The following is a 14,830-nucleotide window of genomic DNA, read 5'->3' on the forward strand; positions in this document are numbered from 1 at the left end:
GGAAGGTGGGACCTTGGACCATCTGTCCCCTAACCCATCCCTGGTAGGGGGTACTGGACCCTTGGCAACGAGGCCGTGTCCCCTGGGTGCTGGTTTCCCGGGCCCAGCAGCTCTCTCTCCACGCAGGGGGAGGGATCCCTGAGCTTTATGGCAAGGCCAGAAGCCTGGTCAGGCCATGTTTACAACAACCCTCGTGGGCCCCCCTTTTCCCCGGGGTGCACCCCTACCGGGAAGGGGCCGGCTGGCCCCTGCCTTGCTCCTTTCTGGACCAACCGTGGGCCAGGTGGGTGGCTGCCTGGAGCGCGGAGCGGGTCTCCCTTGGGGGGTCCTTGCTCGTACCTGGGGTTGGGGGGGGGGGGTGCACAGAACTCCTGGGTGGTGATGAGGTGCTCGTCTGGGGCTGTGGACACCCTGCTCAGGTGGGCCCCGGCGTTGGGCCCTCCTGGCGCGGCGGGGGGGCTGCTCTCCTGGTTGGGCTGGGGCAGCACCTCTTTCCCCCACAATCTTTCCCCCCATGCCTCCCTGCTCTCTGGCTCTGGGGGCTTCGGGGCGGTTCTGCTGGCCCTGGCCTGGGTGGCAGATGTGATCGCCCGGGGGCGGTTGTTCTCTGCCTGCTGCCGTGTGGCTTTGGGGGTACTGGCTGCCGTGGCTGCTGAGGCGGGGGTCTTGGTGTGGGTGTGGCTGGGCACTCTCCCTCCTTCTTTTCACATTCTGCCATCCATTTTAGAAGAACATAAACACTCACTTAAGCACAGGTGTTAGCTTACCTTTGCACTAATAGTTTGCGTGATTGATTGAATGAAATATTTCACACTAGTTGGTTTGAAGGCATAAGTATACATGTGTGAACACTATCTGTATTGTGTGCATGTTGACATGTGGACATTTTTGCAGCTAGCAGGTGTGTTTATAACATTTGAGTTTGTGTGTGGACAGGGCCCCGCCCTTTGAGATTTGTATTACATCTGAACCTTTCCGTAATGATAAACATCAAGTAGTTTGTTGCTTTATGCTGCTTCATGGTTTTACCCCCCCCCCTCCTATTATCACCCTCCTACCCCCCCCCAACATCCCTCTCTCTTCTTCCTTTCTTTCCTTTTCCATCCGGTCCAACAAAAAAGATTTTCAAATATTATTAAAATGAATAAAGTTTGGCCTCGATTACAAAAGGGGTTTATTCAGACATACCTCTGGTTTGTCTGAAGATTAATAACCCCTGTTGTTAAAGTAAAATATGTCCAACACAAGAGGCCTACCCTCTTGTCTCTGTCTATCCCTCTCTCTCTCTGTTTACCCCTCTGGTCACCAGCGGAAACAATCTCCAGAGTTCTAAACCCACTTCCTGGATGCTGCACACCTTACTCTCATTCACTCCGTCAACCACAGCATACTTAAGCACTGCACTGAGATGAATTTCTCCCAGTGGGACATTTTAATGCATGGCTGCCCACATTACAGTAATGCCTCCACTACTGCAACAGTTGCACTTTTCTGACTATTAATCTCATGTTCCATCCTTTCTTCACCAATGTACAAGACCCTAAGATAAGACGTAATAAGATAAGCTTAAGCTTCTTCAATTGAGGCACGAGCCCTTCACCTACCAGGAGAGGCCAAACTGCCTTTTTACGGTCAAGATCAACGGCCTCCAAAATAGATAAGTTAATTCTCATTCCAGCCGTTTTACACTCTTGTCAAAATCTCCCCAGAATACATAAAAAGGTTCTGGGTTGATGAAGCCAACACAATGACATCCACTCCAAAAGCAGAAGTGAAATCCTGCAGTCCCATACCAGACTCCCTGCAGCTTCTGGATGCATCAAGAAATTTGGTCAATAAAAATTATGAAGAAAAACTGTGACAAATAAAATCCTTGACAGATCCAAACAGGCATTGGGAACAGGTTGGACTTAATTCGGGAGATTAAAAACCTCCTCTGATTGTACAGAACCTGGATAGCCCTTAGTTAGGGGCACTTTCTCTAAATCTAAAAGTGAATGTAGATTGAATCCTCAAGAACTCTGTGTAAGGTATAGAGCTTATTCAACGTTCCACAGCCAAAACAAAAACTGTACACTTTCTATCAAATTACACGTTCAACTATTTGCCAATGTTAGTATAGAAAATCACCTTCACTGTGGTCAAGGTAAAAGGTCATTTACCGCCTCACAACTACATTTTACAAGTGGAGGACTACAATGCAAAGGTGATATGTGATCGCAATGTTCTACCTGGATTGTTTGAGGGCCTTATATGGACAACAGAACAGCGCAGGAGGGTTACTTCTACGCAGCTCACTGATTGGTTGACAATGAGAGTAGCTCATCAGTGGGACATGTGTACAGAGCGGAAAGATTCTGAGGTCATTTGTTTGAAAATGGAGAGCTCTGGGCCTCCAATGAGCATCATCAGGAAGGCAAAAGAATAGGAGTGATGAGTGTGGAAGTGAGATACACAGCACACTGCTCTGTGCTGTACACTCACACTCGTTGCGTGAATCTACAGCATATGATTAGGACATCATTGCAGGGCAAGGACCCACCTGACGTTTGTGCATGAAGTGCAAGACACACAATCAGAATTCTCGCTGAAATTTGTTGTATTTTTAGAAGAGTTAATTTCTCCATAAAAAAAATATATATATATATATACAACTATTAAGCTAATTTCCAATTATTTCTATGGCCATTTTGACAGGTAAAAAATGCTGCACCAGACGTTCATACTGCTTCTACAAACTATAGACAATTACCGTAATTTCCGGACTACAAGCCGCTACTTTTTTCCTGCGCTTACAGTCCTGCGGCGGCTAATTATTGGATTTTATTGGCGGCCGCCGTGTACGTATTTTTGGACACAGTGAATGGTTTGATTTCTCTAACATCAAACACAAGTCATTTGTTTTTCAACACACCTCTAAGCAGCCAAACAGCATGGACCTGACTTCAGGTCTTAAGGCCTGTTCACACCGGGACGAATTTCGCCGGCGATTTTCGCCGACGTTTAACGCCTCGTGACTAAACAAAGGGCACCAACGAGAGTGTGCACACCGACGCGAAAAAACGCCACGCGTTAAAGCGTCAAAAAAAAAAAACGCCTCGGGTTCGTTTTTTTTTTTCGACGCGTCGCGTCGAAATCTACTCGACCAATGAGAACGGCGCTTTTGCTCACGTGTCTGGAGCTTCTGAAGTTACAGTAAAACACAACTTGGGGGCGCTCAAACACAAAACTGCCTTGCTGAGCACACATACCAGCGAAGAAGATATACGCCAAGTAGCGTCTACACTGCCGCGAAGAAATAATGACGGACATTCTAAAATATCCCCGAACCAAGCACCAGTTGGAGCTACTGGTGCTTGAAATATTCATGTTTTCTTTGTATGATTCTGACAAGCGTGTAAATTCTTGCTCTCTTCTTCTGAGTGAAAAGCGACTTTAAGAAGCGTAAAGTTGCGCAGCGCCACCTTGTGTACAGGAGTATTTCTGTTTTACATTAAGCGCCATCTAATGTCAGGGAATGAAATTGCATGTTCACTCCACTCATCGTCAGCGAAAATCGCCTGGGTGTGAACACAAAAAACGTGGCGAAAAACGCTGGCGAATAACGCCTGGCGAATATTCGTCCCGGTGTGTACGGGCCTTTAGACACTTCAGTCATGGTTCAACAAAACGAAACACGCATGTCCAGCCGCATCCCAGAATCCTTTGGTGCCATTAGACCCAACGTGCACGTGATCGCCGCTACAATATGATAAAGCTTTCAAGTTAAAAGCAATCGTTAAAAGCAGCGTGAAAAAATCACCAACGGGTTTGGAAAAGCCGGTCAGCTGCGTGACGGAGAGAACAGCGCATGCTCAGGAGTGCATTTACCTCTGAGTCATAGTGACTCGGCTGGCTGCACGTAAATATGTGGCAATAATATCAGCCTTTATTTTGTCGGGACACGACTGGAAACACAAATTGACGTGGTCGTGTTAACGGTTTCTAAGGACTGAGCAGAGATTTGCATTGAAACGCTCACAGCCTCCGTGTGAGCTGGAGACTGCGTGTCGTGTGAGCTGCGGGGCCGATGGCAGTCTGAAGGCTCCCACGCGTAACAACGCATCCGCCCCTCATACGCAAAACGTACAGTATTAAGTCCGATTGCTCTGCACAGACACGATTTGCTCCGTCCACCGGCGCAATGGGGACGAAGCGCTCCTCCCTGTAGCCGCGCTGGCCAGAGCTGTCGGAGTAGATAGGAAGGGGAGACAAGGAGCGCGCGGGAGCGCGGAGGCGTCGAGCCATTCTGCAGGCTGCAGCCAGGGCTTACTCGAGGCGTCCGCGGAGCAAGTGTTTGTTGTGGAAGGAAACTTCTGACCCACGCGCCGCGAGGAGGCGCGCGTATCGCGCTGAGGCGCGCGCTTTTCAGTCGTCGCTGCTTTATTTTACTAGCGTGTTTTTTAAACAGCCCTGTTACTCCCATAACGCTGCTGCGACACAAGCGGAAGGAGAGCTTTACCCGTTCACCCCTCCATGCACTGCTGCTCATTCTTAAACACGTACAACAGAATGGCGAGCCGGGCGTTGGCCCCGCCTTTAGCCCCTAAGACTCATGGGAAATGGGGGATCGGGGATGTAAATTTCCTCATCATAACTGAGGGATGTAATGTTGATTATATGGTTACTGTTTGTAATTTTATGTGTGATACCTAGATTGTCAATAAGTTAAAAAAAAATAATAAAAATAAAAACCATAACTGAGGAACTTGTGAACAGAATAGAGGTGCATACTGTTTGGCAGATGCAGATAAACTCAAAGACATGAGCCTGAGGCAAAAATGACTCCACCCACTGTGTGCTAATAAATCACACTTACACTCTGAGTCAGGAAGTGATCCGTCAGGATGACAATGTTGCCTAATTCATGCGGCTTGTACCCCGACGCGGCTTGTGTATGTATAAAATTAGTTAAACACGTGAAAATGGGTGGGTGCGGCTAATAATCGGGTGCGCTTTGTAGTCCGGAATTTACGGTATACACTGGACAGCTCACCCCTAATGTTAACCAAAGGAATCTAAATGTTAAGAATTAGGCCTAAGGTAGAACGTATAAACTAAGTGGTCTGAAATCTGTCCAACAAAACACAGTTCTGTAAACTGCTAATTGGGCAGAACAAAATAAACTATAAGCTCTAATCAAGTCATCTTACTTCCGGGTAGGAAAATGAGTTGCGAAAATAACTCCCATTTCATTTTTTTTAAATGTGTTCTTTAGTGTGCCAAAGGTAATATGATAATATATATATATTGAAAACTTATAATCTAACACGCCTAGTGTTGCGGCTCGGTGTGCTTTCATCTCATTGGGAAACTGATCCAAATGGCTCTTTGAAAGGTACAGGTTGCTGACCCCTGGTCTAGCACATCCACGTGTATTCCAAGTTTGTATGTAACATTATAATGTATAAAGTAAAAGGTTTGGTTAAAAAAACAAAGTTGTTTCATAATAAGGAAATAAAACACTTCATGTTCTTAATTTGTTATTTATTTATTTATTTATCTATTTATTTTTCGTCCTCAAAAAGCATCGATAAGAGTATCGTTAAAATACGGGATCGATAAGCAGTATCAATAAGAGTTGTAGTAGTACCGTTAAAACCTTAACGATACCCATCCCTAACAATTCATTTTTCCCTTTAGTGATTCATGAAATATAATTAAACTTGACATAAAAAACTGGGCAAAACCAGGACAGATGCTCCCATCAACTCCAAGGAAGGAAGTCACTGCCAGCCAACAGCAGTAAGACGCAAGTGTAGCAGTCTAAAAACACTGTGTATATGAAATACCACACCCACGCACACACTCACATCCTCTGCAGTAATTAGTTATGCTCCTGGTGGAATGTTGACCAAATCGCTTGTATCACCACCCTTCCCCCCCTTTGAAGACTACACATTCAAAAGGCAACCACAGCCTCAAAAAGTCAAAATATGAATTCTCGAGATTCCTGCAGATCTGGATAACTTACCAACAAAAACCAATACACATTCTCTAAACCAGTAAACACTTCCTCAAGCATCACAGTTTATTTTGTCCTTCCTTCTGACACATAATCCTCTGGATTACACTGATCACTCCTTAAAAAAACATTCAGCCTTATTTCAGGAAACATTGTGCTAAAATAGAACAGTACTCTGTATTGTTTTGTGCATTGGAATTTAAGACTATTTCTATAGATCTTCTGTTGTTTCTTTTAACTATTAAACACTAAGTATCACCTGATCAAGGACTGATATCAACACTAATAATTGTTACGTTACATATTTGGGCATTGGCCTTTTTTATTTGGGTGGGCCAGCATAAAATCTATTTAAAACAACATTATTCTGGCTCAGATCCAGTCGCTCTGTCTCCAGCATTGTCCCACCCACGACATCAGCTGATTGGTTACACAAACGGAAGCCTATCAGAAGTGGATGCTGAAGGATCCTTATGTACACACAACAGTGAGGAGTGTATGCAAGGTATGTTAATGCAGAAATCTCCCCTAAAATCTTACAACTACTTGTAATGTTAATGAGAAGAGAACACTGTAACAGCCTAATGAACTAAAGAGGCAGCTCAGCATAAACAGTACCTCCCTGACATGTCTGTGCACCACTTGAAATAAGGATGGGGATGATCTGGGAACAGTCCATGATAGTAAAAGCTTGTGATTGAGAGATGAAGTAACTCAGCTCAGTCTAGTTTTGTTGCAGGAAAGTTCACTAAAATGACAGAATACTGGCTAAAGTTTGCGCAACAAGAAAAAAGCGCAACGCATCATCTGTGAGAGAAAACTGTCAAGCTGTAATATTTGTTTAATTTTTTTTTTTTACCTTTTTCTGTGTTGAAAGAGGGGCTGCTCAGGGCTGCAGAGGTTAGTGCTCTCTCCTCACAGCAAGAAGGCCCCTGGTTTAAGTCCCGGCTGGGGGCCCAAAAACAGAACATCAATGGGGGACCTTTCTGTGTGGAGTCTGTGCATGCGTGGGTTTTCTCTGGGGACTTTGGCTTGAAATTGGCTTCAGATTGCGTTTCTGAGTATTTATTTAAATAGTTGAGAATCAGCAGCAGATGAAAAAATTCAGTTGGAAAAAGCTTGTAAGTGTGATGTTGAAGCTACTACAGCAAGCGACAAGCTCCCTTCTCCATTCTTAAGGCCCGTACACACCGGGACGATTATTCGCCAGTGTTTTTCGCCACGTTTTTTGTGTTCACACCCAGGCGATTTTCGTTGACGATGAGCCGAGCGAACATGCAATTTCATTCCCTGACGTTAGATGGCGCTTAATGTAAACAGAAATTCTCCTGTACACAACGTGGCGCTGCGCAACTTTACGCTTCTTAAAGTCGCTTTTCACTCAGAAGGAGAGAGCAAGTATTTACGCGCTTGTCAGAATAATACAAAGAAAACATGAATATTTCAAGCACCAGTAGCTCCAACTGGTGCTTGGTTCGGGGATATTTTAGAATGTCCGTCATTATTTCTTCGCGGCAGTGTAGACGCTACTTGGCGTCCATCTTCTTCGCTGGTATGTGTGCTCAGCAAGGCAGTTTTGTGTTGGAGCGCCCCCAAGTTGTGTTTTACTGTGACTTCAGAAGCTCCAGACACGTGTGCAAACGCGCCATTCTCATTGGTCGAATAGATTTCGACGTGAGGCGTCAAAAAAAAAAAATGAACCCGAGGCGTTTTTTTTTTTTTTGACGCTTCGACACGTGGCGTTTTTTCGCGTCGGTGTGCACACTCTCATTGGTGCCCTTTGTTTAGTCATGAGGCGTTAAACGTAGGCGAAAATCGCTGGCGAAATTCGTCCCGGTGTGAACGGGCCTTTATGCATCCATTGGTAGATGGCTAGATCCATGTACGTCTTTCTTTTCCTCGTCCGAGCTGGTATCTGTCTCAAATTTGTACAACGGAATAGCTCCGATATTGCTCGTCTTTTTTTCCCACCGCTAATGTTAAATTGGGGGTGTGAGGGGCTGTAAGCCAGCGAGAGAGAGTGTAAACTCAGCACCAAAAGGCCCACGACTGAACACTAAAAAACTAAACTACGACTCACAGAAACTTTTTGTTCTGGTGCTGCTGGATCTTAGTGCCGCTTTTGATACAGTAGATCACAAGATTTTTTTAGACAGACTTAAGAGTCTAGTGGGCCTCGCTGGAAATGTTCTTAAGTGGTTTTACTCTTACTTTATAGATCGACACTTTTATGGATACATGCTCTTCAAGAATCCATGAAAGAAGTTGTGGGGTTCCCCAAGGGTCGATTTTAGATCCAATATTTTTTCATTTACATATGTTGCCTCTTGGGGATGTCATCAGGAGAAACGGCGTTGACTTTCACAGCTATGCTGATGATACACAGCTTTACATTGCCGTGTCTCCTGATGACCTTGAACCTGTTAACACTCTGTATTAAAGATATAAAGTCATGGATGGCAGAAAACTTCCTACAGCCTAACCAGGACAAAACGGAAGTTTTAATCATCGTCTCTGAAGACAAGAGAGAGATGATTTTACCACATCTTCAGAATTTTAAGCCTTCTCAATGTGTGAGAATTCTGGGCGTTCTTTTTGACTCCATGTTAAGGTCCTCGCTGAGGTCCTCCTGTGCTGGCCTCTTAGTTGTTCCTAAGGTGAGGACCAAAACTTATGGTGAGGCTTCGTTCTGCCATCACGGTCCTCGCCTGTGGAACAGCCTGCCGGAGAACCTCAGGGCCGCAGAGACTACAGAGGTTTTTAAGGAGAGGCTCAAGACCCACCTTTCTAATTTCACTTTTAGTAGATTTTAACTGTTAATTTAGTCTCTTAGTTTTAGTATAGGCTCTTTTATGTATTTGATTTAATTTTATAAATCTTATTATCCTCTATTTTATGTTTTATATACATCTTCTGTCTTTAATTTTAGTATCTTATCATAATTTTAGCCCCAGTGTTTCTTGTGGGAGTCTTTTCTGCCAGGGTTGCCGGCTTGGTTGGTGGTTGTTGCTGCAGTTGTTGCCCTTGCTGGGGCGGTTGGAGTCTAACTTTGCAGCTTCACGGCTGTGAAGTGGACCCCATTGCTATCCCAATCTGGGTGGGCACTGTGGCGATGTTTCTATGGCCAAGCTGGCTCCTGGTATGAAGAGATTCCCAAATACTGTTTCCTTACAGCAGAGCCAAGCCTTATATTTCTGTTAGAATTTACATAGTATTTATTCATTGTACTTGGGGGTCATGGGTCATATGTTTTAACGGAGGGGAGTGGGAAGGGTGGTTTAGGTTTTTACTGTAATATTGTGGTTTTTTTTTGTTTTTACTGTTAAAGTGCTTCGAGCTGCGCAATGCATGAGAAGCGCTATTTTATAAATAAAGTTTGATTTGATATTTGCCGTTCACCTTTCGGCTTCTCCCTTTAGTGGTTGCCACAGCAAATCAGCTTTCAGTAATCTGCACAGCTGGTTTGGCAGAGAGTTTTTACGCCAGATCCCCTTCCTGACACAACCCTGTATTATCAAAGCACAGGGAGACCCGGATAGGCAGCAGCGCGAAGGGTCTTGCCTAAGGACTCACACTGGATATTTGCTTATTGCAGGCCCTAGGAAACCCAGGTTTCCTTCGTGACAGTTGACACCCAGCCAACTGACCCATCCAGCCACCCAAAATGTAATTGTTGAATGTTTCTATTTATTGAGGTTTTTATTAACTTTGTAAGCCTAGTAACTCCCTTATTTCTTTTCCATTCGTTATTATTTTTTTATTTGTTGTGTTATTGTTGTGTTGAAATTTTTATGATTTATATTTTTGGCACACATACAGTGAGGTCAATAAGTATTTGATCACCCTGTGATTTAGCAAGTTCTCTCACTTAGAAAACATGGAGGGGTCTAAAATTGTTTCATCATTTTCACAGTGAGAGACAGAATCTGAAGAAACATTCAGAAATCACGTTGTACAATTTTTAAAACAACTTATTTGTATATTAATGTGATAAATAAGTTTTTGATCACTTGATTATCAGATAGATTTCTGACCAGCAAAGACCTGCTGTTCTGCTTTTAAATAGTCCAACTCCACTCTGCTCATGCTTCTAAATTAGTGGCACCTGTTTGAGGTGGTTAGCTTGCATAAAGGCACCTGTGCACCCCACAATCAGTTAGAAGTCTAACTACCAACATGGGCAAAACCAAAGAGCTGTCAAAAGACACAAGAGACAAAATTGTAGACCTTCACAAATCTGGAAGTGGCAACGGGGCAATTGCCAAGCAGCTTGGTGAGAAAAGAACAACTGTTGGAGCAATTGTCAGAAAATGGAAGAGGCTAATGATGACTGTCAATGTCCCTCGGACTGGGGCCCCTCGCAAGATCTCAGCTCGTGGGGTATCGATGATGCTAAGGAAGTTGAAGAATCAGCCCAGGACTACACGGGAGGAGCTGGGACCTTCATTTACTATAAGTAATACATTAAAACGTCATGGTTTAAAATCATGTATCGCACGGAAGGTTCCCCTGCTGAAGTCAGCCCATGTCAAGGCCCGTCTGAAGTTTGCCAATGACCATCTTGATGATCCAGAGGAGTCATGGGAGAAAGTCTTGTGGTCAGATGAGACCAAAATAGAACTTTTTGGTCTAAACTCCATTCGGCGTTTTTGGAGGAGGAAGAAGGAGGAGCATCATCCCAAGAACTTCATACCTACAGTGAAGCACGGGGGTGGAAGTATCATGCTCTGGGGGTGTTTTTCTGCACAGGGGACAGGACAACTGCACTGTATTAAGGAGAGGATGAAAGGGGCTCTGTATTGTGAGATATTGGGCAAAAACCTCCTTACCACAGTCAGAGCGTTGAAGATGGGTCGTGGCTGGGTCTTTCAGCATGACAATGACCCGAAGCACACAGCCAAGAAAACCAAGGAGTGGCTCCGTAAGAAGCATATCAAGGTTCTGGAGTGGCCTAGCCAGTCTCCAGACCTAAATCCAATAGAGAATCTTTGGAGGGAGCTGAAACTCCGTGTTGCTCAGCGACAGCCCCGAACCCTGACAGATCTAGAGAAGATCTGTATGGAGGAGTGGGCCAAAATCCCTGCTGCAGTGTGTAGTAATCTAGTGAAGAACTACAGGAACCGTTTGACCTCTGGAATTGTTAAAAAAGGCTTCTGCACCAAATATTAAAGTTGTTTAACCCAAGTGATCAAATAATTATTTGTCACAGTAATATACAAATAAATTGTTCTTAAAAATTGTACAACATGATTTCTGAATGTTTCTTCAGATTCTGTCTCTCACTGTGGAAATGCACCTATGATGAAAAATTTAGACCCCTCCATGTTTTCTAAGTGGGAAAACTTGCTAAATCACAGGGTGATCAAATACTTATTGACCTCACTGTATTTTCTCTTTTACTGCAAACAGATATTGGCCTAAATATTGTTCATCGGCCTCCTTGCCAAATAATGACCGGAATTAGTCCTGAAAAAAGAAATGTGGTTAATCTTTACTAAACACACTTCTTTCAACTGCCTAAATTCTTTGTTAGAGTGTGCAAGTCAGAACTAGATGCACAAGTGCAAAAGAACACAGCCTGATTGTTGTCTCCTTCAATGGTCCCACTCATATTTTCCCATGGGCTGGGTAGCTGTGTGGTTGTGTCTGCAGAAGTTTCCATGTGACTGAGCCAAAGTTCTTCATTCCCCACGCTGTGGTGAATCAAAGTGCACATCAGCCAACATTTCAAACTGCTGCCACCGCTGTGACTCGTCAACAGAAGAAATAAGAGAAAATTTAAGAGTTTTTAGCAAACTGCCACCTCTAGAAAAAGACAATTTATTTTTCATGTTACAATATTTTCATGCTCAAAGATGTTTTCCTTGTTTGTAGCAGCTCCAAATAAGAAGAGGTTTGGAGACATCTACTACCTTCTGGCACAACATTGCAGAAGAAGCTGTGGGACAGAACCAGTAAACTCTTGAAACAATGTCCAAACATTAAACAGTTTAAGCAGAACTACAGAAATAGGGTTATTGATAAAAATGTACATATATAAAACAAAACAGTAAATTATCATTTATAAAATTGCATGCTTTAAAAAGAAGATTGTGTTCTTCATTTGGGTGTTTTGAAATGAGAAGTACAACTGTGTACATGTGCAACTGTAACTGAATGTACTCTTAGCCAGGGCACTGAACTTTGATAGTGGGAGTACTTGGTTTAGGAATATAATGCAATATAATCCCAATGCACTTTTGAATACTTGTTTATATAACTTTGTCCTATTTTGCTGTTCTACATACATTTTCACATGTCTGAAATAATAATTGTTTTTTTCCCACTGAACTGAAGAAAGCCAAACGACAAACCACCTATTGAATAATGACCTAAAAGCTTTAAAGACCAAATTCGATGAAAATTGTGTTTTTAACATGTTCTTGTGGTAATCTGATGATGGAGAACAAATAGAAATAAAATGAAGACTAAAACAGTGTAAATCAGGACCAAATGAAAACATGCTGTTTGAAAAAGCTTGCAGTTGTTGCATCAAACTACCATCAGCAAGCCTCAAGCTACTCCACCTCCATTCTGATCCATTCACTTGTAGACGACTAGATGGATGTTTGTCTCTGTTTTCCTTGTCTGAACTGGCATCTGGCTTGAAGCTGTACAGCTCCGATATAACACTTCATTTTTGTTGCATTGCTATTGTTGGATTGGGGGTGTGAGGGTAAAAAAGATGGGCAGGGTTACCCCGTACCAGCAGTCCCGCCCACAACTCGGAGGCAAATTTCTAAAAAACTACTGCCACTCTGCAGAAACTACGTCCTTTATTTTGGCTAAAAACTGCAAAATCATAAATAAAAGACAACTGGAAATGCTTTTAGAAAAAATCCAAAGATGAATGGAGTGGGACTTTAAAAACTAAATAAAGTTTTAAATCAATACCAACATTTCACTATTTCAATATGGCCTGCTAAAACAAAAAAGAAGAAACTTGTTAAACAGACTAATGGATGCTTAACAGGTTAATCCAGACCCAACTTAAATCTAGACTTTCCTATGTGAAACAGAGAAATATCCATTTATTTCATAATTACAAACCCTAAACTGAATAAATCTGTTCTCTGCAGGATCTGAGCTGTTTCACTACTGTGGCTGTGTCAAAGATTCAACACAAATATGGGATTACTACAAAAACACAACTAACAAACATACAAATAAGAAAGTGTTCATTTGGTTTTCCCAAAAAAACTTCAGTATCTTGTTTTATCCCTTTTGTAAAAGTGTTTGACTGATTTCAACTGTCTCTGTGCTTTAGTTTACATTCTCATTCTCTATCCATCCACCCATTAACAAACTAACAAACAAACAAATAAAACAAGTACATTTTTAGATTTCATAAACCAGGGAACTTTCACAGATGAGCTATAACATTAATCAGAAAATCTACAGTCCTTGAACTTCAATAGATATCGAGTAGGATCCTTTAAATGTAACCGCTCATTTCCTCTGATCTTGTCCTTTAATCTCAAATCAGATGCCTAAAATCAGACGCGAACTTCAGCCTCGTTTGCAACAACGTCTTAAAAATATATATTATTAAAAAAAAGAAGAAAAATAAAGCTCCACTATATATGTAAACACGTAGAGAGATTTGGAAACAGATAAACTGCCTGCAGCACAAGCCTAACGTGAACGTGCAAACAGTTTCTCAGTCAGTGATAGCATTCTTTCCACGCGTGGAACAGTAGCCGAAAAGTTTTCAAACTAAGCTTACTAACTTTGATGATGATAAGCGGCTCGCCGTGCTCCAGCCCTCCTTTCAGCGTGAACCCCCAGGGTGCGCCCCCGCTCAACTGGACCTGAATGTGGAGGAAGGACACCAGCTGCTCGACGGTCTCCATCCTCTCCTGCCGGTCCATAGGACCTCTTCTGGCTCGGTTCGCGCCCTAGGCTAGCCGTCCGTTAACTCCGGTAATATACCCCAGGACTCCGCATCGCGGCTCCAGCATGAACAACAGATGGATGGTGGAAGCTCGGGATCAGAGGAAACGGGGGAGGGCAGAAAGTTTTGGCCAATATCAAGCTAGTGTGGGTCACGGACAACTTCCGGTGAACCTGTTCCTTCACAAAGGAACCCCAGAATGGAAAAACAATACTTTTATTTTTTTAATTTTGGCATTTTCCCTAGACTTCCGGTTCCGGAAGCCCAGTTCCGGTTTCAGGCCCTTGACCACCTTATGTATCTTAACATTTAAAAAATATGTATGGGTTGCTCTAATTAAAAAAAACATACATTTGTTGTAATGAGAGCACCATCGTAAAAAAGTGGCAACTGTTTTATTATTCATCAAATAAAATAAAAAAAAACATGTTTCTACAGGAAAAAAGCTGTTTATTGCCTCATGTCCTCCTTCACTGCATTCAAGAAGAACCTGCTCTTTTGTTTTCCTTCAGGCTTATGTCCTGGTATCTTAAACTCGCACATCATTTACCAACATCCTCACTGTTCCTCCTCGAAACTGCTTCACTGCATTTATCTACAAAACATCTAACATGAGCTGTCACTAGAATGCAACAAAAATAAAAACATGTAAGCCACTGAATTAATGTCTTGCTAATAGAATAGAACTTCTAACTAAATTAACTGAGTAGGCATTGTAATTAGGTCAGTGGTCAACTAAAATCATCCATCCGGCTTCATGTTAACCTTTAGGCTACATGTTGAACACATTTAACTATTCCTTTTAAATTATCTTTCAAACTCCAGCAACTGTCAAAAATATGTGCAGACTGACTGTTTGAATTTAGTCTCCGGAAATCGCAACAATAAAAGTG

General features: G+C 42.9%; 1 protein-coding gene across 1 annotated transcript in view; it reads right to left on the reverse strand.

The window, feature by feature from the left end:
• Positions 1 to 14,106, reverse strand: part of shroom4 (shroom family member 4) — a 62,835-nt gene extending 48,729 nt beyond the window's left edge. Inside the window, exon 1 of the mRNA XM_011487645.3 lies at positions 13,774 to 14,106. Coding sequence (XP_011485947.1) covers positions 13,774 to 13,914 — 141 coding nt within the window. The 5' untranslated portion in view covers positions 13,915 to 14,106. The remainder of the gene's footprint in view (positions 1 to 13,773) is intronic.
• Positions 14,107 to 14,830: the final 724 nt, after the last annotated feature.

The sequence above is a fragment of the Oryzias latipes genome, chromosome 18 (genome assembly GCF_002234675.1).
Source record: "Oryzias latipes chromosome 18, ASM223467v1".
In the NCBI taxonomy this organism is placed as follows: domain Eukaryota; kingdom Metazoa; phylum Chordata; class Actinopteri; order Beloniformes; family Adrianichthyidae; genus Oryzias; species Oryzias latipes.